Source organism: Cydia pomonella, chromosome 19 (genome assembly GCF_033807575.1).
Source record: "Cydia pomonella isolate Wapato2018A chromosome 19, ilCydPomo1, whole genome shotgun sequence".
Taxonomy (NCBI): domain Eukaryota; kingdom Metazoa; phylum Arthropoda; class Insecta; order Lepidoptera; family Tortricidae; genus Cydia; species Cydia pomonella.
Window position 1 is genome coordinate 11,740,743 of NC_084721.1, and position 24,377 is coordinate 11,765,119.

A 24,377-nucleotide genomic window follows, 5' to 3' on the forward strand; every position below is an offset into this window, starting at 1 on the left:
ACTTCCCATACATTAAAACTTAGCGAACGTTTTAACGGTGACAGACTGGTGCAACCAAGCCTAAATCTATATGAGTACTTCATTTTCTTACCGGTTCTCAGACAATTCGCATATACTTATGTAAACTAAACAATAACTCGTTTTCAGATGGAAATCATGGGTCAAAGCGTGTTCGAGTTCAGCCATCCCTGCGACCATGACGAGATTCGCGAGGCTCTGCGCTCAAACGGTCAGCAAGACGGTCGGCGAGATTTACTACTCCGTCTGAAGTGTACGCTCACAAGCAAGGGACGCAATGTGCATCTCAAGTCCGCCTCTTTCAAGGTTCGTTTTCACCTATGTTAACTCAAGATAAAAAATATTTAATAGGATGAAAATCGAGAGTTCAGCTATTCTTGCGAAGTTGCGACCATGACGAGATTCGCGAGGCTCTGCGCTCAAACGGTCAGCAAGACGGTCGGCGAGATTTAGTGCTCCGTTCAAGGTTCGTTTTCACCTATGTTATCTCTTCTTCCTCGCGTTATTCCGGCATTTTTGTAGGCACTCGTTTTTACGAAAGCGACTGCCATTTGACCTTCCCATCTGATCAACTCAAGAGGGTAAATTAGGCCTTATTAGGATTAGTCCGGTTTCCTCACGATGTTTTCCTTCACCGAAAAGCGACTAGTAAATATCAAATGATATTTCGTACATAAGTTCCGAAAAACTCATTGGTAGGAGCCGGGGTTTGAACCTGCGACCTCCGGATTGTAAGTCGCACGCTCTTACCGCTAGGCCACCAGTACCAGTACCACCACGCGATTGTATTCCTGATCATATTTTAAAGTCTAAAATTCGCGTAGATTGCGAGTTAATGCCAATAGAGAGCGTGCATGAACTGTAGGAGGCAGCACAGGCGCTGTCAGATTTTTGGCGCGAAGCGTAAATGTGATGTTTATTGTTCCGATGTAGCCCACAAGATGGCAGAACCTACTATGCACAAGAAAACACTTGACGTGTAAATGTGCATGTTTATGGTTCCGATTCAGGGTCTGAATTTCAGACCACAAGATGGCAGACCCTCCAACGCGCACGGTCCCTATTGACAAAAAAAACATATTTTTATTGTTACTTATTGCTAAACGCCTTTTTGATGGCGATGTTTCTTATTTGGGAAGTAGTCTAAATATTCTCATTGATATATGAAAAAAAGTGACCAAGAACACTTGGTTTTACGAAAAAAAAGTAAAAATTCATTTTAAGTGACAGGTTTATAAATAACATGTAATTTTTATGTTATGTAGTCAAATACTGACTCTAAAAAAAAACGAAAAAATCATATAAATAAAATATTGTTTGGCGAAATTTACATAAACTCATAACATTTTTTCTTCATTTTGGCCTCAGAAATGCGTGGTTAAAGTCTTTCGGTTTCCTTGTGATACACCGTGTAAGTGTCGAGCCCTTAAACGAACTTGAAACATACATTGTTCCAAATTAATCACCACGAAGTCACAATAAGTCGTTACCTCAAGATGCGAGCCCTTTGTTTTGTGCCCTAAATTGATAACTCGTTAGTAATTTAAATGTTTCCGTGTTGCGTTTGCTTCTAGAAAAATCTGTGAAATTTTCGCTAATTGCACCAAAATATTTAACAGCATATAGTATTAAAACTCGTTTTGAAACATTGTATGCAGTAAGTTAGGCAGGTAATTAATAAATTGGATGCAATAAACATTCACAGGTGTTCTAAATGCATTTAAACAAAATAAGTATTTATCGTAGAAAGCAGCTCTTTATTAGTGTAATTAGGGTCTACAGTATGATGTTCTTTAAAAAAGGAGTGTACAGATTTTTAAAGGGTCGGCAACGCGTATGTAACACCTCTGGAGTTGCAAGCGTCCATAGGCTACGGTGACTGCTTACCATCAGGCGGGCCGTATGCTTGCTTGCCACCATCCTGGTATTAATTTTTTTTGAATAATACATCTCGTGACTACAAAAAAAACTTACATCAACCAAAGCAAACATAAGAGTATTCCACGAATATAAGATAAAGAATACAGTATGTAAATTAACTAAAACCATTACTCAAACCCGTTAATATTTAGGTCATACTGAGCAACTATTATTACGGGGCCAACACCGAAATTTCGGAAAAAATAATTGACTCCCATAGAAAATTATGTATGTGTATAAAAAGTATGTAATTATGCAGCCAATATTTACGACATAGCTAAATTTTATTTCGTTATTTCGCGGTTGGCCCCATAATAAAAGTTGCTCAGCATGACCTAAATATTAACGGGTTTGAATGATCTTAGTTAATTTACACACTGTATAATATTGTGTAATAGTTGTGACCATAGAGAAATTTATGTAAAGAAAGAGTGGAAACTCCATACATGTTGTGACAGACTTTGCATATTTACAAGTAAATTACAGTGTTGATGCTTTACAAATCCAACGAATTTCTGTAACATATGAAATAACGTAAGCATGTGTTCCTTACAGCTTGCTGCGGCCAAGTCGCTCGAAAATATCTAGACATGCACATGACGTACCTACTATGACGTTTAGGCGGGTTCAGATATTTCTCAGGACCTTAGTTGTTATTCCTGATTTACCAATATGTCTGATAACAGCGACTTTACCGAAGAAATATCCAATTAATGTTACAAAATGTATAAATATATTAAGGCCTTTCATAAAATTTAAATACTGAATGATAATTCCTACTTCGCAGTTAAGCTGCTGCCTTGGATCGTTGCATTGAAATAGTTGTTGCCTACTTTGAATTACAAATCCGAACTATTTAAGTAAGGAGTACTTAATGCCGCGTAAAACGGATACACTCAAATTTTAATTCTAAAACATCTAGTTATTTTAACTATAGTAAATAGTAACGTGCCAATAAAAATGAATGTTCATTAGAACAGAATGTATAATGTACATTTAACAACTTTATTGGAGATAACGCATCTTTATACAATAAGACATCCAAATCAGCAATAAAGCTTTTTCCATTGTTATAGATAACAACAGCAGCGCACTCTGTGATGTGCAACACGGGCTGTGGCTCCTTATTCTCAACCTATCTTATTGATCAACGTCCATACCACTACAAGTTCAATCTCATTCCAGGTTATCCACGTGACGGGTCACATGCTGGTCCCACCAGAGACCAAAAAAGCCGAGAAATCTGAAGAAGACAAAAAAGACGAGAAATCTGCCAAGCTGCCTTCGCTGGTCGCAGTGGGCCGTCCTATACCACACCCGTCTAACATAGAGATACCGCTGGACAGCAAGACTTTCCTGACCAAGCACAGCCTGGATATGAAGTTCACATACACTGATGAAACGTAAGTTGATACATGTTCTTAAGCTAGTTTTTCTACTTACTAATCGACTAGAAAGCCACCAAACCGTTCCATACATTAATTTTGCAAAAGTACACGAAAAAATACTACCTAAAAACACAGGTACTTATGCATTCAACCATTTCTAATAATTCTGTGTTCTAAATGTTCCGCCATCTTTGTATAAATGTTGAAACTACGTCGGCATGCAGTTCCTTAGATGGCTACAATACCTACCATTTCCTTATCACTACAAAAGGTGGCGCTGTAAAAAATATCCGAAAGCCGCTTTACCTGACAGAGTTAAAGAGGCCACTGAACTCGCATGCGCGCTGCATTAACACCGCGCTTCCATACACGGCCGCGCAATATCAACAAAAATATCACCTTCAAATGTATTTTGTAGGTTAAACACGAGTGATTCCGCGGTTTTGTACATAGTCCGAGATAAACTTACGGGTGTCGGTATTGTTTTATGTTTTAAAGAGTGTTGTGGTGTGTATAGTTTCTGTGTTGTCATTAAAGTGTTTGTGTAAATGAATCCTTAAAGGATAGTGTTTTTGTTCCTGGATTTGGCAGAAATGGCGGGATATTCGAACAACTTTGTAAGTTTAGTACAACAGCGAGTCGAGATACTTGACTTATTATCTGACTTGTCATTTTTTAATCAAAATATCGTTTGGATAACTAAGATACCTGATGCAAAGGGAGTGGCATTAGCTAGGTCATGCAAGGTCACCTACCGGTAAACCTATCATAAACAATCATAACCTAAACATAGGAAGACTGGCTTCATTTGCGAGTGACCTTCACGAAGGATGTAGGACTTTCTTTGTTCCAGACGAAATAATAATTTTATTTTAGAACTTTTGCTTTATTTTTTTATCTTTGACAGTTCTGGGGTGTATTTCTCTGTTTTGTTGTACTTTAACCCTTTTTAGCACAATCTGTATTGTAAATCAGAAATGACCTGCGTGACGGACACATAATATTTTTATTATTGATGCACTTTTAGGACTTTGTGACAAAGAGGCATGAATTATGTTTTTTGTATGTACTTCGGAGTTTAATTATGGTTTTATTAAATAAATTCCCAATGCTGGGCTATTGTTCTTTTTTAAATATTTTTTTTCTTTTACAGTCTATCAAAGACGCTGGGTTTCGGCAAGGACGATTTGGTGGGTCATTCCCTTTACGACTACCACCACTCGGCTGATTGTGCATCGTTGGTTCATCAATTCAAATCATGTAAGTGTTTTATTATCCTTAATCACAGTTTATCTGTTTTATTCCACATCTTACCTATATTTTATATTCATAGTTTTAATCTGTTTTACTATTAATAAATATCAAGACTTTGACCTTGCACTAAGTCGTTTACTAATCGATATTCTTTCGATTCAAACGTTCCAGTAAAGTATCATTCTGACCTACTTTTGGAGTCATTGGGATGCCTTTGTAAGTCGGTCGACCTACTTTTTTAAACATTTGAGTAAATCTTAAAAATTCGATTAGATATAATTTGTAAAATGTGTTCTACAAAATAATGAACTGTTTTAAAGGTATACTGATATTTTTTTAATGTTTTCAATCATTGAAACTGGGTAAACTAAACTTAGCACTTGAACTACGTACAACACGATTAGCTAAATCAGAAGAATTTTCATTCGTCTACTATACCTATATTACACAGTTACTAAAAGTACTTAGATTTTTTTTCTGCTCTACGTGTGTTATCGATTATACTTCTTTTTTAAAACGATTTCGTCAGCGGAAATTTCTTCTAAATAGGTCAACGCTTACAACACCCTCTGTACTTCAGCGTTGAAACTGTCACGCGACGCTGAGCGAATTGTTTTCACCGTTGTTATCTCTCGTTCTCTTTAAAAGTTAGTCCACTGCCGCAGTTTTCAATAGATGGCAGCACGTGTATGAAAACATGAAAATAGTTGCAGTATTTTCACTGAAGGATTGTATAAATATCTGCCATGATAAAAAAAAAATACTAAATTTTGAACTTGTACGGGAATGACAGCTTTCACACACATAATTACGGAAGATACTTATAATATTTAAGTGAAAATACTGTACCTATAGCTGTACAATCAGCATTCATAGCAGCAGGTGAGACGAGAGATAAGTCTCTTTATGTCAAACAATTAGAGAGTGGAATACACTTTTGAACGCGAACGGCGACATCTTTTTATATAAAATTAGTAAACGATAGCAAATGCTTTTGGTATTGTTTGATCCGCTACTATTGATGCCGACTGTACAGTAACATCATAGACAGAATTAGTAAGACGTACAGAGTAGAGTAATTTGTTGCCGGCAGGCCTTGTTACGACAGCTTAACGCGTGGAAGCCTTTATTAGCAGTTGTGATGAAAAATCTAGTTAATGCGTACCTACATAGCGCGGAGCGTTGTAATCTTTTAATATACATTATCTATGATAAAAGAAGCGTGTTGTTTATCAATTGATTATGTTTACACGTGCGTAATTTTTCTTATAACTTCCTCCAATCTTAAATAGTACCAGAGGACATAGCGGTTCTCTGTTGGTTTGATCCGCTTATATTATTATTTTTTTCTTTTGTATCGCACTCAGTAAAATTACTAACTCTAATGAGACGAATTGTCACTATTTTTTTTTTAATTTTAAGTTATACAACCAAGTATATGAGATTACAAATTTGCCAATGTGACACCGCCTAAAACTAACACAATTTTATATCGTCCTTCTTGCAATTCTATTATAGAAAATAAAAGAATAAACTCCGTGGCGAAAGTTTTTATCAATTTTCCTAACGAATTTATCTCAGTTACGTAACATGAGGACGATACGCGTTATTGTTTTTTTATCCGAAGTTATTTTAGCACACTTGGCCGACGGCCACACCTTTCATTGACGACGCTATTCTTTTTCTGATTTTATTAGTTACATTGTAACCACAAAGAAATAAAAGAAAAATTTAAGCTCTATAAACTGTAGGTACGAGTATATATATGATTTTAACATGAGATTTTTATTCGTATCTTTCTTTTATATCTACATTTCTGTAGTTCAATAGGCGTCTATAAAGACTAAATTGACCTGAAAGGAACTGTCTGATAGCAATGATAAATGCCACGGAAGCGTTGAGTCAGGAAGTACCCGCCCGACTAGTTTGGAGGTAAACGTATACGCAGTTGCAGTACCAGAAATGTAATTTTAGAATTGTTCACTTTATGATGTGCCCAACTAATTTCATGAAATGATTACCGAAATTATCAATTCTAAGATCCGGCCACGACAAATATTTTTGAGCGCACAAGGCGCTCGCAGATTTTAAAAGTTTAGATATTTTGAAGTAGATTCCAATTTAAAAAAAAAAACTGTATGCTATTATTGTATGGTAAGCAAGCAAGATAAGTGCCAGGTTGTGAATATCCGACATTATTTTTACATAGCGCATAGGTACAATATGGGGGGTAGGTACAGTAATAATACATTTTTCATAACACTTGCTCGAAAAAGATCTTATTTCATGCAGGTGTGCTGAAGGACAAAGGCCTATTTTGTTCCCGCTGTAGTTATGGATTGTAAGAAACTGCCTAGGGAGCTTTTTTCTTTAATTATGTCACTTATTCATACAAACCAAGTAGCATAAATGAGTTTAAATTTTAAAATACTGACGTTTAGACTTTAATATTTTTGTTTATGTTTGAAATCATTAAATTTGATTAATTTAACAGCCGTTTAAAATAGTTAAACATAATGTTCAATCGTGGCTGAATGCCGAATAGGTCTGTGCCTTCGATGCCTCACCTGCCAAGAAATTATAAAATGGCGGACGAATGTTTTATATGTCACCGTATTTAAGAATGATTTTGCTTAAAATTTAGTTTTTTTCTTCGCGAGTGTAATGAAAAACATTGTGTGTAACTCCGGGGGTAAGAATATTGCAAACTCGAGTCTTTAATTCCCGACAGCCGCAGTCGTATCCAAAATTTCACTTACAGGGGGTAAGTTACGTTGCACAACGTACTATTAAATTTGCATTCCGAATTCCGGTATCTAAACTATCATTGTTTTATATATCAAACAGAGAAAGAAATTGAATACTCGACGATAATGATTTGTCGAGTTGCAAAAATACTGGGATGAAACTTTATATAGATCATGTCATTAACGAAGACGCATGCCACGTATTGTTATATTATTAAAGGTTACATTTGGCAAATCTACGCGTCATCCCATGACACGAACTATACCCTAGTTACCGTGTACATATTATTTTTCCGGACGGTGAATCATCACAATATTGATACAGGTGAAAACTACGTTGCGTCGCGTGTGAACAGCCTGAAATAAGGCTAATACATACTTACTTACACAATTAGCTTTTCCTACTCTTTGACTGTAATGGTTGAATTAAGATTTCGTGTATCAAACTATAATTACGTACTTTTCATGTATGGGCTCCGAACTCAACTATAATATTCATTTCGATACGCTGAGCCACCACAGAAAAAAAATACCAATCACGTGCCACCGCGCTCTCACAGAAAAGGCTAAACGGGCGCGGGGCGGGTCTAAATAGTCGCGCATTTATATCTTTTGTACTACATTATTGTCTACTAAGCTACTGACCAATTTTCACTAATTATTTAGGTTTTATAGTAAAAAAAGTATTATTTGATTTGAGATGACTCGTAGAAAAAGTATTGCATACAATAGTGATATGATCAAGCTTTTCAATCTCGTACCTTACTTAGGCAACTCAGCAAGCTTCGTTGCGTAAACACGGTACCTTGATTGAACGCTCTCTATTATTTATTTATTTAATCTTTATTGCACAAAAGAAAACCTTATAGTACAAAAGGCGGACTTAATGCCATGAGGCATTATAATTATCACGACTGTATAAAATACTATATATATAAGAGCTGTTCATAAAAGCTGGCGCGACATTTTTACTGAATTCATTTTAAATCCGCGCTAGCTTTAGTGAATGTACTTATACAATATTTTCAATCAATCCGATACAAAGAGGTTTTATCAAGACGAATAATAACCACCAAAACTAAGAACTCCTTTATATCCGCTTCCGTTTAGCTATTTTCGTGGGTCCCGCCCATTCACGGCCAATACGGCAAAGTCAGCTTAAGGGCTCTGCCCGATCAATAAGCCTGTTATTTGCCTCCAAATACCTACTTGATTTCTAACATAAAAGCCAACACCAACGTCTACAAATCGTTATGAATGCATCCGCCAATAATAAGTATATGACCATGCACGAACAACGAAATAAAAATACGATGGACTAATTTTTTTTTTTGCGGGTCATGGCCAAATCTGTGTACATATGTCTGATGAGTGATAAGATACTGATAAAGAATTGTTAGCGATAATTTTCATGAAACAAATTACCCATCTATCAATCCCTGCTAATATTACGAGTATAACTGCCAAAGTAATACACTCTGTTATAACCTCTTCATAATTAATCTACTGAGACAATTTAGATGGAATTTGGTATGGATATACTTTTAGGCTTGGGAAAGGACATAGGAAAGTTTTTTTTTTCAATCATAATCATCATTATTCCATGCAGATGAAAGTCGCGGACGGAAGCAAGTAATTTAATATTTAAATAAATTAATAAGGCACTGACGACATACTACTACCTAAACTATCGTCTCGTCTGTGAAAGAACTTCTTTACTAACAATATTGTAGCTTTCTGTAAGAGCTTTACAAAACCATGTAGTGCGGCTTCTGACTTAGGTGTTTGAGCGAAACAACGCTATGTGCATATTATAGTGACATCCCGCTCGCACATCGGAACGACGTGCGAATCACGTCCAATGTGATAACCGCCGTACTGTTTTACTAGTAAAAGGCCTATGGTGACATGGTGACCACCAGTCTTCATAAATGCTACGTAAAGTGGGGTCTTTGCTTAAGAGGGGGCTAACGGAAACTAGACTATATTTACATACAAGGGCAGACGCCAACCAAAACTATAAGGTTAAAATTGGCTCGATAAAAAAACCCAAGAAAATATGTCAAATATTTATGTATTTTAAACTTTTGATAATTATTATATTATCGTTTATTTGTATTTTATATAATAATTTATTTAACATAACAATATACATAATTGATATATACAGAGGATTACTATAACTAGCTTAAATTTCCACTTTGTATCGCAATACTGATAAGTTCCAATTTATATCGTTACTCTGCATACTGCATACTTACTGTATACTTAGCTGGTTCCTATAATTTTAGTATAGAATAGCTAGTGATATATCGGATATATCGTTAAGTCTCATTTAGTATGGGATTTAGAAACAGCTGAACGTTTTGGAAAATTCAAAATCCCATTAAAAATGAGACTTAACGCAAACGCGTACGCCACGTTACGCCATCGAATAAATTTACACTAGGGGTACAGAAGTATATTATCAGAGTAATTGATACAAAAATGGTAAAAACCTGAAGGCCATTTATTCCGTCGCAAATTTCGCGCGGCGCGCCATATCTTTTGCGCCCTTCTAATTTCCTGGGCCCCTTCTTGAATGTTACCAAAATGTTACGCAACTCTCCGCCATTCTTCGCCATTTGTTTTGATATTCGAGCCACGCGCGACACGCGCTGCCTGTATTTGTATCAGTTATGCGAACCCACTCCGGCTATATTTTAATGGACATTTCTCTCAAGAAAAGTGTCATGGCGGCTTTAAAAAGGTTACATTTGACGGAGATATCGGTAGTAAGGTTGTTGTAAGAAAATGTACCATTTAGATTCATGAATGTTATTACAAATCCAACTTGCAACCGATATTAGTGATACAAATAGAGGGTCCATAAGCTTTAGCATTAAAGGGTACTAGATTATTTTCTTGGTGTTTATGATCACAAAATATAAAGTGGAACACGATTCCTTGAAAGCTTGGGAAACCCTGATACACAAACTAAGTACCTAACCGAGCCGCTAGTATGGACTAAGTACTGTTTATCATAAATAAATAAAATTTGCATTTCTTGCAAGTACTTACAATGCCAACATAATTTTTAATTTGGAAGGAATATACATAATTATCGTAAGTAGTAAAAAATGTCATTATTACTCATAGTGTTGTGTTCCTGCCGGTGAGTAAGGTTGCCAGAGCTCAAAGAGGGGGGGGGGGGGGGCTTAGGGTCGGCAACGCGCATGTAACTTCTCTGGAGTTGCAGGCGTACATAGGCTATGGAGACTGCTTACCATCAGGCGGGCCGTATGCTTGTTTGCCACCGACGTAGTATAAAAAAAACACATAAATTAATTATATAATTGAAATTTTAAATAACACTAAGCATATTCCTACGAAGCAAGAACCCCTTCTCGGGTAAAGGCCTCCTCCAGAGAGAGTCACATCTGTCTTGTGCTGTTAGAGTCCAATGTCATCCGACCATCGCATGTACTTACGGTCCTCTTAGCCTGTTATATGTCCGGGCCACATAGTTATCTCGTTAGTCCATCTTTTGTGTGCCATTCTTGCGACGTGGCCTGCCCACTTCCACTTCAACTTTTTTGCATAATCTAGTGCATCGATCACATTTGTTTTTTCCTAATAAGTGTAAGTCTAATTTTTTGTACAAAAAAAAACAGTTTTTAATAGTCGACATTAAAGTAAAAGAAAAACCAACTCTGTATTGTTACAAAATGGATATTGTGGACATATGGTTTGGGCAAAATTTGATGTCCTTTTTAACTCGAAAGCTTTTATTACGCACAACCCCCTTGAGTGCCCTTTTCATGGTACGAGGATCGCGTACAATAAAGCTGGTAAAATGCTTTACTTATTTAAAACATTTATAACCTCTGAGCCCAGCTACGCCTCATTACGCCCCTTCTTAAGTAACTTTATTATAAACTAGCTTTTTGGCCCGCTCTTTGCAAAACCGCATGAATTTAATGTCGTTCAGAATCAGAAGTCTGGAGATGTATTTTATAATGATATGTCTTCAAATAAAGTTTTTAGTCATACAATATTACAGCTGATTCTGTATAATTCGTTTTCTAAGTATCAAATCTTTTGGTATCAAGGTTCAACAATATGCTTGAACTTTACTTCCCGACGGACCCGGACCCGGGTACGTCCTTAAACTACGTCCAAAGGAGAGGTATGGGCATTGTGAATGTCATCTCACTTTGTGTGGTAGGGCACAGCCAGTGGATGTCATTCCAGTTTTAGAGCAGAGCCCAACTGGGGAAGTACCTCCACCTTACAGAAAACAGCAGCCAAATAACACTAGACCCTACTCATAGTGTTGTGTTCCTGCCGGTGAGTAAGGTTGCCAGAGCTTAACGAGGGGGGGGGGGGCGGGTTTAGGGTCGGCAACGTGCATGTAACTCCTCTGGAGTTGCAGGCGTACATAGGCTACGGAGACTGCTTACCATCAGGCGGGCCGTATGCTGGTTTGCCACCGACGTAGTATAAAAAAAACTTGTTAATATAATATATATCTTCGAAACAAGTGTAAATTATGTTACATTTGTCGTACATGCTAACCATTGCAATATAAATTAATTACAGCGGTTTAAATTGTTCTTTGATAATACAATGACTGTTTTAGGCATGACTTTAAACTGAAATCACTTCGACATTATGTGTTCATGTTTATTTATTTTACTTCCTTAAGCTTAATATTGACGAAACTCCGAAGATAATCATAAAATACATAAAATAGAGGATCTGACAGTTCCCGCCAACTACTATTAGATAAAAACGAAATTACCGATTTTGGTAGGACTACAAGGACATGTCATCTTAATCTAATAAAATAACATGTGTACCTACGAACACCAAATAAGTAATGGCAAGCGTACCAACTTCCATAGATTCCATCCAAGCTATTGAATTATTACTTCGTATAGGACCGGCACAGAGAACCAGTATTTTGGGCCAAGAGTTGTTGTTTTGACAGCAAACGATAGAATCTCGCTACCTAAACGCGTAAGCGCCATGAATTTCACGGCGCTTGCGACGTTTTGGTTGCGTGGTACAGGTTGCGACTGCGACAATTTCGTTGTTTGGTATGCCTTCTCTAATAATAACTCAATGATCCAAGCACTAATTGTACGAGATCAATAAGATTATTTTGTCATTTGAGCGACACAATAATGTCAGTGAAGCAACTTGTCTATAATGTCTATACTTTTTAAAGTACTTCTTCCTTTTTTATCGCCTGTCTCTATTTTATTTCATCTTTTTTAACGTTACGTAACCCCCAGTATTTGTAATAAGTAGGTACATTTAATAATCATTTTGTATATTTTTAACCTGTATATTAATATAATATCTAACCAATGAAAATTCGTCCAGCCAAATTGAGAATCTCGTGAAACGTTTTTATAAATGTTCAACAGAAGCTTTTCCTGCGAGATTCGTTGCCAAGCCGGAAATATACGATTTTAGTGAATAAGTAACTGGACTCGCTAAATACTTAAACAAGTGGGCAAGTTCTAAACAAAGTTAAGGCAAGTAAGCTATTTGATAAAGTACCCTTTTCTTTGTTCATCAAATTAAGCGTGCAAGGGTCGAGTGAAGTGGCATTGGAAGATATATGAAGAATACGTCGGTCATGTATGTGGAATACAAGAATATTAAATTTTCCAGCTGTATCTTTACGTTCATAATCACAAAAATAAGAAAAAGTAGTATACAACACCATTACCAAAAGTGCCTCTACTCGGACCATAACTAATCTCATGCAAACTACCTAGAATTATATACTAAAGTGTTCTATCGGCTTGCTGTAGCCACCATTACTGGTTTAATCCCAAAAAAATCAGTCAAACTTTCTACAAATAAAATAAATCTACCCTTTAAATCATCACCAAGTCGCCGATTCACCGCGTGAAGGGAATCGTACTTATAATTTATTCTCGGAAACTCTAGGAAGTTGAGATAAGTCGTTAAACAGGAATACCTTTCCTTTACAGAGACTGACAATATAACCAAGAAAATATTTAACGTTCGAATATATGTTATTGTTACGACCGGGTCCCGTGTTGCTCTGCCATAACCCTTCCGATGATCGTAAAGATTATAGCTGACGATTCAACCGTTCTGATGCCATCTAACTGTTATGCGTCACCTCCAATTTATATTATCGAATTCGTGGATCTAATGCGAATGTGAATTTTTAGTGTTGCCTATATTCAAGAAATATTATTATTCCACCTTTTTAGTCTGGTAAGAATGCTCTGCTCGCGCCTATTTCTAAAATAGGAACATGCAGTTTCTGACTACAACTCAAATTGATTTTATAGAAATTATATACTAATTGAGGTTGCCTTTCCAAGCATTACAAGGGCAATTCGTCATTTTGGACAGTTATTTCCGGGGATAGGCATTTCTTGCTAACAGAGATGGCTCATAAACATAGTTTATGGCTTGATACAACGAGCGAAATACATAAAAATGTTACTCAGTAAATCCACATAAGACCCTTGGATAACTTAGCAGGAAAGTGTCTTTCCGGGGCAAAAATCTTATTTGCTGGGTTCTCGTGTCAGCCAAGTCTGATTACTTATAAAGTTTAAGACACGTTGGCACTTTGAAGTTTTACGGAAAGTGAATAAAGCCAGGAGAATTTTCCGACCGAGTCTTTGGTCTCAGGCAAATTATTCCTGTTAGGCTAATAGAAAGTAAGAAAAGTCAGGCACGTCGCACAACACAAACTCGCAACCTGTCGCATTTACTAACAGCGCAACTAATTTTGCTATTGTTTAGCTGTGTGCATTGTTATGCCTCTTTTCGTCTTTAACAAAAAGAAGGATCGTAATAAACCGAGTCCATCTTTTTTCAAATTATATTAAATTGTTTCCCGGATATTAAAAATCCCTTGGCTTTGTGTATGGCATGTATCCATCGCGTAGGTGCCTTCGTCGTTATGTCTCCCGTGACCGCTAGACTTATTTTCGTAGACTTACATTGTTCATCTGGCTCAGGTGAACTGGTAAGTTAAATTTAGACTCATAATATTCATGATTCTGTTGGTCTTGTCTGTTGTTGTTTCAAGATACTCGACCTGTTCAAATGTTAGTCCAGCTAGCTACAATGTAAACAATTTCTAAGTACAAGCGAGTTTAACCGGAAAACTTTCAAGGGAATGTTTTTTGTTTTTGCAAGTTGTCCAGCTTTAGTGAACAGGTAACTGCTATAAGCTAAATGTAGGCTGAAGTTTTTATTAAAGCAGTCACCCTTATCTGTTGTTGTTTCAAGATAGATATACGCTGTCTCCAAATATTTATCCAACTAGCGTGAAAGTATACACTTCAATTATAGGCGACTCTTTGGTCTCGTCAATTCGGTAAAACTTTGCCATTACGGTTTTTGGTCCTCTAAATATTTTTGTCTGAACTTACAGGCTGAGCTAAATTTAGTTTATTTGCGTTCTTGTTAGTATTGTGTTTTTTAGTCAAGGTACTCTTCCTCCTCAAATATTTGCTCTGCTAGCGACAAAGTAAACACTTTCCACAAGCGCCTACTCTCAGATCGGAAAAAAAGTTTGAAGGGCATATTCTTATGCAACCCGTGGCAACGCAATCAAACGGGAGACGAAGTTCACGTGGTTTGCATATTTATAAGGTCTGCCTTGCGATGACACGAATATGACGTCTTTGTTGGAGATTTTTTTTTTCATTTACTACAATCCTGCATATCAACTTTATTGAATTCTACGGCATTTTAATAAGTGAGCAAACTGTCTAGTATTACGGTAGACTAGTAGAGGTTTCCAATATTGCAATATTGAATAGGATGTGGGCACTGGATTAACATTGTATTGTGTGGCGATGTTGATAATACTACAAAAGTAAAGCACTTGTGGAAATATCGTTTTTCTTATATTGATAGCGAAGAAATAATCTCTATTTGTTCTTATAATATTAATATGCGTTATTATAATATATCTTATCTATCTCGTAAAATGCAATGACGGAATGAAACAGATTTATCGCGTTCGTTTGCTTTACTTTATTATAGTTAGATAATAACATATCACACAGTTGCGATTTGCAAAGAAAGTTTAAATTAATATAATCCTGTATTCAAATAAGTGTAAATTCATTTTACTAATTGAATCTAGATTTTCAGTTTAAACAAAACGAGTTCATTTTTACATGAACCATTTTTGTAACAAATCATTCTGCTCTTAATAAAACACAAAAAAGAGGTCATGAACTACGCAGTAGCTCGCTACTAAATATAAAACAACCTAAAATTTCGTTAGCCCACGCCGTTTTAGGTACGCTCAGGCCTGTATTAAATTCTAGCCTTTAAAAAGGTTCACAAAGTCAACTGTGTAAAAGGGAACATCGCAAACTACATTCGGCATTAACAACTCTTTATGTACATATTTTATATAGCATTTCTGTCCTCGAATGCTCATAATGATTCCTTACCTTGCTGCCGGTTTCCGATCCCTGATATAAAGTCAAACGAATCTAGGTGCCATATCAAATCAATTTACGAATTTATTCAAAAGTTATTCTGATTATAATTTGGCATAAATAATCAAATAACATATACCTACCAGACATAGGTAGTTATCGTTGCTAAATATTGTATTTTTTTTTTCTTACTATTGTGTCGAGTGTTACCTAATTTTTCATCAATGAAAACGCACCTACTTCTATGTTATCAGTACAACACTATATGGGTGTAACAGTAGGTATGAAGCGAATGAAAGGCAATATTAATGTGAGTTAATTATAACATATAATCTCACTAAGAGTCGTAGATGTTATTCGTTTAGCTTACTTCATTCTGGCCAGCTTTGGTGAACGCACTATACGTTACGACAAACTTTTGCGTCTTCGTCAGTCAAAACCAATAAAATGTCTCTCACGTAACATCCCTCGCCTCGCCTTGCGTGCTACACACAATGCCGGATTTAGAGGTCTGGAGGCCTCGGGCAATAAAGGAGTGGAGGCCCCCTGGCCCCAAATTTTTTCCAAATAAAATGGTAAATTTACCGAATTTTTGTGGGGGGCCCCTCTTTTGTGGAGGCCCGGGGCAGTAGCCCCGGTTGCCCTCCCCTAAATCCGGCCCTGGCTACACACTACAAACACAATTAGGTATATGATATACATGCCAGTGTGAAATACATCCAAATTTTTATTTCACCATAAAGCAATCTGACGTGGGTCGGTGTAAAAAATGAGACTGTGCAAGAATTCTCCTCCCGCGTCATCTCGGCGAACATCAAATGTAAATCGCTCGCTGTTTCCTCTCAGTTGGCTTTGTTATTGCGAACGGGCTGCTGAAGATAGGGAATGTAGCTTTTTCTTACAAGATTGATCCGGCGATATGCAATTGGGAATACGTATCAATTTCACTGTATTTTCTCCTTATTTCTTTTGATAGTCACCAATAGACACTTTCATTTAAGAGTATGTAGTACTTACCCAGTATATTAACTACCTTCTGCTTTCCCGCGTTACGTTTATGTTATGACTAAATAATACATTAATATAGAGGCCGAGAAAGGAAGGGTCGCAGGCCAAGTAGATATAGACAGGATAGGGATACGCGGCTGGCAACCCTGTTTCTCGCCGAGATTTGTATAGTGCTTTTTTCAAACGTGCAATGTAATAAAAAAAATTTAGTCGATTTGTTTTGTGTTGTGTTGACAAAAATTGTTTTGTTGGCTTTTTGACTCGTGGGCCACGACGGAGGCCTTTCTTGCAGGCCGGATTGTAAGGCCTAGTTCTCCCGCTTCTTTCCGTGAGGTGTACCTAATAGTTATACTCGTAGGAGGAATTATTTCATGAGTCTGTAAAAAGTTATCGAACTACTGGATATTTCCATAACTTTAGCTATGACAAATTCCAACGTCATGTGAGGAGTTTCTGATGCTAAATTCAATTCAGCAGTCGGTACTAAATATTGTATAGACTTAAGTTGTCTTGATGAGTCTCTGCATGAGCTAGCTTTGATTTTGATCTTCGACTTCTCCCAATTCACCGTTCCAATTAACTGGTTCTACGAATTGAAAAATAAGTAAATTCAATTGATAATGGTACTAAAAAATTTCGCATACTTACTGAAGATTCTCGCAGCTCTGCTAACAGACTAACTTATTTTGTCAAAAGATAATAAATGCAAATTCTTGCATACGTCTACATAACATGACTATCAAGATCCTCATTCATTTTAATAAGGCGGTCTACGAAAGTACACAGGGTGAGCAATTCAAATGGGTCAGATAGAGGAAATCAGAAACGGTAAATGATGGGTAAAATGGATCCGTCCACCGTTCTTGGTCGTCCTTTTAGTAATCTAAAATGATAGTACGGCATTTCCTTTTGTAATAGATTACAGTGGTCCATAATAACATCTATTTCTAAAAGTCAGTTCAATACTGTTTATTTTCGTAATAAATGAAACGTAAGTCCTTTTACTCGTAGTATTGATTATAATTAGCGGTTTATATGCGATTTGATCCGGCTATTTTCCAATCTCGCCTAAATGTTTATTTTTTATGTCCAAAATTTTCCTAATCATATGTTGGTCATTCATTTGCGCAAATATAATTATAGCATTTTAAAATTCCTTCTACTTACTCATTTGGGATATCCATCCTGTATACTCTGACATAGGGTCTGGCTTGCTAGGCAAAATTAAATTGGATGTCAGGACCAACGCACATTTAACGTTGACTAGACGAATTTGTCCACGGAATGTGAAACAAAGGGGTTTTAATTAGAACCGCAACCATACAATACAAATTAGATATACCCAAGAGTTTCGTTTTCATTTCATTTATTTGCCTAATGTTTTTGGTAACTGGATCTATTGAGTCTATATTTATTATTCTGTTTCTGATGGATATTAATAACCCGCTAAAATATTTTGGCATCGGTAGTCTTTATTTACTCAGATCGGTATTAGAAGCATTTAAGATATGATGATACGTCGACCCTTAGTTGAGAAAACATTTTATTTTCTCGAAGTAAAACACTAACTGTAATTTATTATTTACTTAAATGCGTTGGCGAAGGTCTGTTGTGGCTTGATAATGAACCGTAAACAGTTCTAAGTTCCCAAAAATCTCGGATTCGTTGTATACGAGTAAGCCTGTAAGATTGGTATGTTGAAATTGATAATTTTGTAAAAAATGAAAAAAGAAAAGCAAGCCTGACTTAAATAATGTTTCCGCACGAAAACATTCCCCGTATAAAACGGAGAACGTTCTCGAGGACGGTACAACTATAGATTTAATTAAATGAGTAACAACGAGTATTCGAACACGTACAAATTACGAGTGGCTAAATCACTTTACGCCCTCATGGCGCCGTCTGCGACCTGGGATTACTGGCTTAGTATCTTGTGCTGTTTTGATCGCCTACAGTTCTGAACTCCAATGATATTAAAGTCCATCGTCGACTTAGTGCCCACTCTTATCCACCCGATATCTCAAATCAACCTATCAGAAAGAGCTTAAAGTTAATAGCGAAAACAATCGTCATTTGTTTTAAGCTCGGGCAACTCGACTTCATATCAGCCCTTAGCACAGAAACAGTAAAAATGTTCCTCTGCATTTTTAGGTTCTTATAGTTTGCTGAAGATGGCTGAACGCACTCAAATGGATGGCACATTCAAATGTACCTAAAGCGTTGACGCTGCCAAACATGTCCAGACGTCAAAATCGGCTTAAAACGATAAGTGCGGTAACTACTTACAACTAAAGTAACTACCCTACCTTTATCGCAGATGGAGATAAGAGGGTTGCGGCTGAAACGCGGGTTATAGTCGAGCCCTTTATATAAAGTAGTCTCTGTTGCCCTTTTATTTTTACTCCATTTTTGTTTTATTTGTTATAAATATACACATTACAATACACGTAGTAGAAGTAAAATCTATTCGAAAAAAAAACAGTTTTTCTCGTAATTTTCAAGGATTACCTATGGGTGGCCGATATAAGATAGATACCCTCTTTTTTAGGTGTCGGTCGTCATCTTATTTTCCACGTTCTTTAACTCTTGTGTGGCTGTAGTGGCTGATTGATATGTATAACAAGTGGCGACTGAAGGATTCAACATGATATGGCTGTGACATTTTTTCGTATAATTTTTCGGTACTTTCTTAGCGAAGTGCCTATATGCCTAGTTCGTCCGTCCCACTGCCTTAGAGAGGGATAATGCTCAAAGCGGTTTGAGCACTACACTCACATACTCCCTAACATTAGATCTTATTCCGCCAAAAAGTCGTTGACTGAAACAATGAATTATTAATTGAAACTATAGTAAATAAAAATATATAATTACCCCAATAAGGTATCGCCCCCACTATACCTATTTATGCCATGTTGGTATCATGTTTTTTTTTTTTTAAATCTGTACATTCATAAGCAAACTTCTTAGATCAAGTGCCAACGGGGAAAAAACACTCACGTGTGCTCTCAATTTCCTATTAATATAAGCATGACGTTCACGTGACTATTTTTATGCCTGGATTTGTGAATTATTTAAGAATTGTCGCGATCGGGAATAGCCTCACAATAGCACCACAATTAACATTAATTGCGTTGTTCATAAACGGCTGTCAAATCTAGCAAGCCGTTGATCTACCTAATAGTTAGGTCATACTGAAAGTTCCTGGAATATTAAAAAAATAAAAAAAATCCTAAAAAAAATTCATCACCGAACAAATTGTATCTAAAAATAGACAATAAGTAATATTTTCAACAAATAAATATTTTCATTGCGTGACCTCGAAATGGCTCATTCCAGAAACTTTCAGTATTACCCACGTATACGTCTTTACCTGTCATTTAGACATTTGTGATTTAACGGTTTGCTGGGTGGCTCAGTCTGGTAACTTGAGTTATAATAGCGTTCTGTCACATTATAATAAAATAAAGAGTACTCGCGTAGTTCTGTTGAGCGTCACTTATCTTACATGAGTAAGATAAGATACGCTCAACAGTAGTCATGTTACTATAGAGACTAAACATTGAATGCATATTTATTCTGCAGTTCTTAGACCGATCACTTTTTGAAAAATCACTTTCGCCTGCTCTCAGTTACGTAGTAGATAATTCCATGTGACTACGTCGGAATTATTCCGAACTGGTCACGAATTCACGATCAAGGATGACACGGTCACGGCCGAGGCCGAGTGCTGTTGTACGCGTGAAGTAATTTGTTTACTCTTAACATGATGGCGCTACAGCGTGATCGCGGCGTGACGTTTCTGTAGCAGTTTTCTTTAAGTTTTATGAAAAAGTATTACTTTGATATTATTCTGAATATATCAAAAATTTCATTTTGTTTTTAGTTTACAGTTAAGCACATAAAACACGTATTATAGGTAAATCCTGACAAGTAATATATGATCACGCGCCCTATTGCTAATTTCATTGGAACTAAATTTTTCATACTAAACTGAACTGTCACCCTATACATGAGAATAACAGCGCCCTCTTGATAATGATCATATATTTCTGGTCGGGCTTTACAATCATAACATACTAAACATAAATAAATGTCAGTAAGATGTTAATAAATAACAATTAAAAATGTAAAATTGTTTAATTTTCGGTTATACATATTAGGAATATTTCTCGAAAAAGAAGCACCTGTATCAGTTCCTAGAGAAAATGTAGCCCTATGTAAATTGACAGGTGAAAATGAGAATTTTATATTACCAATTTTCGTTTATGCCGCAGGCTAAACAATTTTTGAAGATAGGTCTAAATTGCCCATCATATTAATTACTCCATAGGCTTGACAATGGCAATTCATCTCAATTTACAGGGACTTTTTATGACTTACCAATTTCAGTAATTTGTTGATGGCGTCGTAATAAAATTCGGCACCGTATCACGTGCGTGCGAAATGATAACAGTTTAATAATACCTAAACAATTCACAAAGAATAACATCGTAACTTCCTCGACATAATATAGGCATATCCGACTTTATTCTTCTAGGAGATTAATTAAGAATTGATGAAGGAGTGAACACGCGAAGGGAGTTCGGGTAAGCTCGTTACGTACTTTCTAACTTTATTAAAATGTTTTACTTAAATTTTATCTTCGTAAAGAAAAATAATTTCCTTGTTCGTTATTATTCGTAATATTGTATTCTCAATATCATCAACTGTCTTGAAATATCACTTCAAAACAGTAGCCTTTAGCTTCAGATGCCTGAAAATTATGACGCCTGCTCGGTGTAATATTTACAAGATTTTTAACCAGGTGCAGTGTACCCGACAAAACTTAGAAATCAAAGTGTTTATTGCCAGACGACTTATTGAAGAACAGGATATTGCCCCTAGGTTGTCTCTAACACCTTATAAAACAAAAGTCCCCCACCGCGTCTGTCTGTTTGTATGCATGTTCGCGATAAAAACAAAAACTACTGAACGGATTTTCATGCGGTTTTCAGCTAATAATAGAGTGATTCTTGAAGAAGGTTTAGGTGTATGATTTATTAAGGTTTTGTGTAACCCGTGCGAAGCCGGAGCGGGTCGCCAATTACTAGATAGAATTTAGGTACTATTAATGTTAATCATTTTCGATTGATCAAGCTTTACGATTTGTTCCAAATACGTAGAACTAATCGAATAGCTAATATTTGAAAACAAGAATGTATTTCTATCAACAATCATATCGTGGCGATGGAACCGTAATATAAATTGGTATTACGTCACTTGTAATATCAGTGATTGTTTGGATCACACCTTGAACTCGCTGTTACTATCTAGGCCTGAATTGAAATTATCACACAATTTACACTTTAGGTCATTTGCATTGACGCTTAAGCAATTAAACTCTATCAAATAAATTACAGTTTTTCGCGTAAACACGTTTAATTTTTTTATTTCGTTTTTATATGGCATGATGAATACATCCTTTAATTGTTGGCTTAATTTAGAATCTGGCTTTTCGGACTGCGGGCTGATTAAATATCCTTTTTTACCCGCTTTCATTTTGTAATATTCTTTGAACCATCTTAAACGGTTATTCGTAATCTTTTATACTGGATGTTTTTATAATTGAAATATACAGTTTCGCCAGCTGTTCAAGCACTTAGGTTGAACTGTAGATACTCTTAGTATTCAGTTCAAATTATATTATTTTGCTATTATATCGTCAATGAACTCAAATAGTCCCGGAACCAATACGCAAATTAATGACGAATTAACTACGTATGTTACTAACGTCAAACATTCAGCAGATTCGCGAGCGTCTACCGTCATGTCAGACCTTCGTGCTCACGCGCAGTGTAAGGTCAACGCAGACCAAAATATCACTACACGTGACGCTGTCACAAACAAGACTAAAAGTGAAGCTCTCTTCTTCGTTCTCAAGCAAAATATATCACTATATCTACTACTACTAACTCTATAAGACACTAGTCATAAAGGCACAATAACGTCATATCACTATTAAAAAAAACTATTCGCTAGCTTAATCTCATTCTTAATACGTAAATAGTACCTGATTGTGCCAAATTGATACAGCTCATTCATAAGCGTGATTAATGATTAAATATCACTTTCTCATAGCCAAATCGATAGAGTTATTCAAGTCTATGAATGAGCTGTAAGTTCTTCAGTATAGTGATTATCATATTTGAAAATTATTCTTATTTAATAATTTAATTCCGCCATCCAGCTGAAACGGTTGTAGGTACTATTGGGCTTTACATACCCCCACCGTGCGAAGTGCATGGTGGGGGTATGTAAAGCGATCCCAGCGCATAAGGTGGTAAAAATTTTAACTAACTGCGGATAGCGTCTTTAACATTTCGTACAATTATATGGCTCGAAATGAAACTTTGATTTACGATTACTCCTGAAATATTCATTTAAATTGTATGGTGTAAGGGACCATTGTAATCTGTATGAAATGCTTAATATAACTAACGTATTTATTTTGATAATTGTTAATAATGTATCCATGTAAATAGCTTTGCAAATGCCACATATTACGTGATCTTTTTCTAGAAGTTAAGAATGGATATAGTAAGTTATCCTTAAAAGATAGACATTTAACATCGCGGACTTTTTTGTAGACCTATGAATGAGAAACCACCCCACCATACATTGTGTTGTTATAGCTCAAACGGATTAGGCAGCGTTTTCGATTAAAGCTCCTAGCCAGCGTGATTTTTTCCGACAACATCGTTATATTTCAAACAATTTATACAAAACCGTAACAAGTTATATACTTAAGCCTTCCTCAAGAATCACTCTATTGATAGATGAAAGTCGTATGAAAATCCGTTCATTAGTTTTTAGTTTTGGAGTAGTTTTATAAGATGTAGTGAATTGACGTTTTGCCCTAGAATTGCGGACACTAGGTTGCGTGACAGTCGTGCACGCTCCCAATAATACATTAATCTCGGTGTCATTTACACAATACGTCGACTTATTGGAATTAGAAAAAATGGCGACGCAAGCAATGTAAATTTGTACTTGAATTAAAATTGGTTGATGTTGAATGTAGAATCGTCTTTAGTCAAATATTTGAATGTGAAATAGATATTACAATCATGAAAGACACCAAGTTCTACAGTTATATCTGAACTTGTTAACATTGTTTCTTACCTCCCCTGGGTTTTGAAGTTTTGTTTACGTTGAACTTTTCCATCTCTTGCTGATCTAGAATTTTGCAATGTTATATGTTTTAGTCAAGTTTACTTTTTTCTACGTTCATTTGTCAGACAATTTTTATGAATTTAACTGAATTATGTTATATAATCTCTATATCTTTCTTATTATCATATAATATTCCGATCAATGCGCTTTAAATTTGCATAAAGAAAGTGCAAAGCCTCTTTTCAATGAAACAATTTATAGAATCGATATGTTTCTTCTGTCATCAAACTCGAGTTGTACTAAATATAAAGCAAGTGCTTGAATTGTATCGATTAAAAAAATATCCATTTGATTTGCCATTAACAAAACATATCTTCTACTAGAGTCCATCTAAGCTAAATTTGCATCGACTTGAATAGAAAAAAGGAAGGGAGTGTTGTTATAAA

At 36.0% G+C, this 24,377-nt stretch overlaps 1 protein-coding gene across 3 annotated transcripts in view; it reads left to right on the forward strand.

Annotated features, from left to right (window-relative positions):
- LOC133528183 (hypoxia-inducible factor 1-alpha-like) overlaps positions 1-24,377 on the forward strand; it is a 115,701-nt gene that overhangs the window by 36,309 nt on the left and 55,015 nt on the right. For all 3 annotated transcript variants that reach the window (XM_061865448.1, XM_061865446.1, XM_061865447.1), the window contains 3 exons: positions 148-324; positions 3,124-3,341; positions 4,480-4,586. In XM_061865448.1, coding sequence (XP_061721432.1) covers positions 148-324; positions 3,124-3,341; positions 4,480-4,586 — 502 coding nt within the window. The remainder of the gene's footprint in view (positions 1-147; positions 325-3,123; positions 3,342-4,479; positions 4,587-24,377) is intronic.